Below are 4313 nucleotides of genomic sequence, written 5' to 3' on the forward strand. Positions count from 1 at the left end.
TAAATAGCATCCAACAATAGCCTACACCCACGAATAGGAGTTGAGCTCTTTCCCTTTCTCCAGCCCTGAAGTCAAAATGATCTCTTAAAGCAGTTCTCCCTGGGGCGGAGAGAAGAAACGGACATCAAAGCCAGGGCCTTGCAGTTACTCGCGAGCAAAGCACAGGCAGCCCCCAGAGGTACCGTTACTCCGGGCTGCTGCCCTCCAACTGCTGACCTGGTCAGCTCTGGGCATACAGTTTTCTTCTCCAGCCGGATGTGGTTATAGGGTTACCAGGGACGCCACACGTTCGGCCCTCTGCCACCCTCCCCGGAGACGCTGTTCCGCTGGAGTTCCGGCCGGGGACTCTCTGGAGGAACTGGGGTGGCTGTGGTGGGGGCGGTAGGAAGGAGAAGCCTCTGTCTGGATGGCCGCAGGGTGGTGGCAGCGGGACAGGAGCCCCAAGGATCCATAGTCGGGGGGCCTCTGGAGAAGCCTGGAGACTGCGCTTCAGGGTTAGACGGTGGAGTGGCGCTGTCCGTGGTACTGAAGCCCGGGGCGCCAGCTTGGAGGCCGACGCGGGAGAGGTCCTGCAGCAGGTGACAGGGCAGGCTGTAGCTTGTCTCGGAGCGCCGCAAAAATTGGCTCACTCCGTGGAGACAGCTCCGAAAGCCCGCCTGGTACTCGGCACTGGTGAACACAGGCGGAACACCTGAGGGAGGAATCCAGGAATGAGGAGATTCTAGAGCCTGAGAGTCCTGCTTTCCGAAGGTGGAGGGGGTGCGAGAGGAAAGGAAGGAGAAAAGGAGAGGCGAAGAAAGAGGAGAGGGGAGGAGTCTGAGGAGCGCAGGGAGATGGCTACTGAATTTTCCTCCCGGGTGCTCATGGCCCTGTGCTACCTCTTTGACTCTTTACAGCCCGTCTCTAGCCTCTGGCCTCTGGCACCTACCTTGAACAGAGTTCTGCAAGCTTTTCATGTATTTGACGCTCAATTCCAGAATATCTGCCTTCTCCAGTTTGCGCTTTCGGATCTGCAGAACAGGCCAGAGGCAGAGTCAGAAGCTTAGCTGGGGAACGCCCTGACACCTCCCAGACCTCGCTCTGCCTCCCGACCGCTGTGACATCGGGACTCAGCTCAGCTTGGCTCAACACCGAGCTTACCTGGTGCGAATAATGTTTCTCCAGCAGAGTTTTCAGCTGCTCCAGGGATACGTTGATCCTCGCTCGTCTCTTTTTTTCCATTAGTGGCTTGGATATCTGAGGAGACCCGGGAAGCCCTCGTTATAGCGTTGTTGGAAAGCTGGGTCCCTTTCCCCACCTCCCTTGGGGACACGTCTCCACACCCCCCAGAGCCCAGAGACCTTTCGGAAGCTGCAAACTGCCAGATTCCCCCGAGGTTCTGAATCGGTGACCATCCTCTTCTGGATTCTATGCGACTGCAATAGGGCCCTCGCAGCTAGCACAGGAATGCCAAGCCTTTATAGGGGGCCCTTATTTTACATGTCAATACCGCGCTCTGGTCCTGGCCCCCCGCCCCCTGGGGAGGGGGGCACAACAGAGGGAGGAAGGGAAAGAGGGAGGGAAGGACAGTAAGTCAGGCCGGGACACCTCGCTGATTGGCGGTCGGCTGACCACTGGCCGATTTGAAATAAGACTTTCTCCGGTGGGAAGGACCTAGTCTCTTTGGCCTTCTCCACGCCGCACTGTGACCCACTTGCTCATCTGGGAAGCCACTCCAAGAGGCTAAAGATTGATTAGAGGAGAGGGTAGCCTGAAGGGCGCGTGGCGCATGGAAATACTTTGGCTCGCTGCCGCCCGCGGCCCTTTTCCCAACCCAGCGCGCCCTGCCGAACTTTGGCGGCCCAGGAATGGCCGTAGATAATGACTGTGACCGAAGCGCGCAGCCCCCGCGGAGCCGAGATGAAGATGCCAATAGAGGCCGCGAATCAACCCTTTCTCCCCGGGCTTCACGGTCCTGCCGCGCCCGCAACGCTGCATTAGTAACCCTAATGTCCTGACAATAAAGCAATTTTCTGCCTCTGGTAATTCAAAGCCCGGGAAAGGCCCGATTTCCCCGCTCCTAACTGAGACATAAAATAACATATGTCTCATTAAACCGTGCAAGGCCCGGACCTGCCGCCTGCAGGTGTCCTTGCCCGGGAAGCTGGGGCCAGACAACCCCTCCCCTGCCCCGCCAGAACGCGGCCTCTCTGGGCAAAATATTCATAGGCTTCAGTTCCTGTCGCTGGCGAGAGAAAGATGTTCGTTGCAGCGGGAGAGAAGTGGTCCGGCCTGCTGCCCAAGGCCATAGAAAGGTGGCAAATATGTCCAACTTGCCTGCGGAGCTGCCAGAAACTATCTCCAGTGCCTGAAACACTCTCCCTCTTCATCTCTATCTCTTGTCTTTCTTGAAGCTTCAGATAAAATACTGCCTTCTGCAAGTAGCTTTCCCCACGTACTCTTTAATCTTAGTGCCTTCTCTCTGAGACCACCCACATTTTATCTTGGACGTGTATTCTTTGTTTTTGGTTGTTTGCATACTCTCTCCTTCATTAGACTGTGAGTTCCTTGTAAAAAAGACCTTCTTCTTCTTTTTTAATCTCCAGAGCTTAGCACAGTGCCTGACATTTAGTAGACACTGAATAGATGCTAGTTGACTGACTGACTGCCAGAGCCCCACTGAAGAGTCCGCACTCTATATGTAGATAGGTTAGCCACTGCTGAAATGTGCATGCTGAAAGCCTTCCCCTCCTACCCCTACCCCAGCACGCACGTGTGGGTGGGTGGATGCGTGCATGAGTGTGTGCGTGTGTGTGTGGTAGGTGAGGAATTTTTCTAGGACTATCTTCTTTAAAATTCCCACTCACCCTCCCATGAGGCTGAGTTCCATTGTTCCCTGAGCGTGTGCCAGCGGGCCCCAAGAGATCCCCTCTCGACCTGACAGTCCCTGAGGATAAGGGACCGAAGTGCAAGGCTCCAGAAGCTAGCAATCTCGACTGCTTTTTGCCCTACCTGACCGCGGAAGCCTAGGGCCAGAAAGGAAGGGAGAGGGTCCCCAGATTCTAGCCCGAAAATTGACCAGTAGCCACGAGATTTCTCTACCTCTCTTATTTTCAAGGGGGGTTAAGGGTGGTGGCGGTAGGGAATGACTGCAGTCATGATTCCCACTTTCCTCTGCCTCACTCCACTGCACTCCCCTTGTCAGAATCTCAGGGTCTGCTGATGCGCACCCGGTACCGGCGTAGGGACTCTGGGCTGTATCCTGTGGGGAACGAATGGGGGACACAATGACCCATCTGTCTTCCTGGCTCCCAGTAGGTCCCGTCTGAGGGCGGCAGGCCCACAAGAGTCCCTCTCTCTTTCTCAGTAATTTGTCCTCCCGTGATTGCTTTATTGTGCCTTTAGCTCTCCCTGTAACTAGGCCTTTCGCGGGGCTCAATGGAACCCGTTTTGCGATTAAAAGACATCCCGGACCGCAAGGACAAAAGGATCAAATGCCCCAGCACAGGCCCACTTTCCCGAGAGCTCAAAACGCGGACTCCGGAGGTAGGAGTTTGTATTCAAAACAAGCTTCCCTCCACCCCCACCCGGCTCCTCTCCACACCTCTGTACTCAACCCTCCTCCCTCTGCTTGAGCCCCCGCTGCTGGGCACCTGCTTGGCTTGTGACTGACTCTATCACCTCCTGTTTGCTTAGCTGAGACCCCCGGACGCTCGTCAATCTTCATCTCCCCCACCTAAATTCTAGTGCCGCTGCCCCTTACTCCCCTTTCCAAAGTCACTCTCTGTGCTCCTTCTCTGGCTTGCCCAAGGAAGGCTTATCTCATTCTATTGCCCAGTACTCTACATCCGCTCCGGTCGCACTGGCTTCTTTGCTGCCCCCAGTACACAATATTCCATCTCCCGCCTGATTTGTCTTTGTACTGACCGTACGTCATGCCTGGGATGCTCTCTCTCTCTCTTCATCTCCTCCTCTTAGAAACTCTAGGTCCCTCCAAGGCTCAGCTCCCGGACCATCGTCTTCAAGAGGCCTTTCCCTTATTCCTTCAGTTGCTAGGACCCTGGCTTCTCACGATATATTTCCGATATTTACTTACGTGAACATATTGTATCCCTCAAATGTTAGATGGTTAAGTTCCTTGAGGCCGGCACATTTTTGGACCAGAGCTGGGATTTCACTGGGATAGGTAACTTCCAGATGAGGAAATTTCCTCTACCAATACAGCCTGACATCTTCTCTGCAACTTAGAGTCTTAGACAATCGCCCAGGGCACTGAGAGCAAATTGCCGCAGGATCACCCTTGCCAGTATGTAGCCGAAGCAGAGCTTGAACCC

General features: G+C 55.0%; 1 protein-coding gene across 1 annotated transcript; it reads right to left on the reverse strand.

The window, feature by feature from the left end:
- Positions 1-269: 269 nt before the first annotated feature.
- Positions 270-1221, reverse strand: HES3 (hes family bHLH transcription factor 3). The gene is made up of 3 exons (XM_027843885.1): positions 1141-1221; positions 929-1010; positions 270-691 (listed from the first exon to the last, which is right to left on the reverse strand). Exons 1-3 carry the CDS (start codon positions 1219-1221, stop codon positions 270-272), a joined length of 585 nt encoding a protein of 194 aa, XP_027699686.1.
- Between the last annotated feature and the right edge of the window lie 3092 nt (positions 1222-4313).

Source organism: Vombatus ursinus, unplaced genomic scaffold, assembly GCF_900497805.2.
Source record: "Vombatus ursinus unplaced genomic scaffold, bare-nosed wombat genome assembly UNPS02014932.1, whole genome shotgun sequence".
Taxonomy (NCBI): domain Eukaryota; kingdom Metazoa; phylum Chordata; class Mammalia; order Diprotodontia; family Vombatidae; genus Vombatus; species Vombatus ursinus.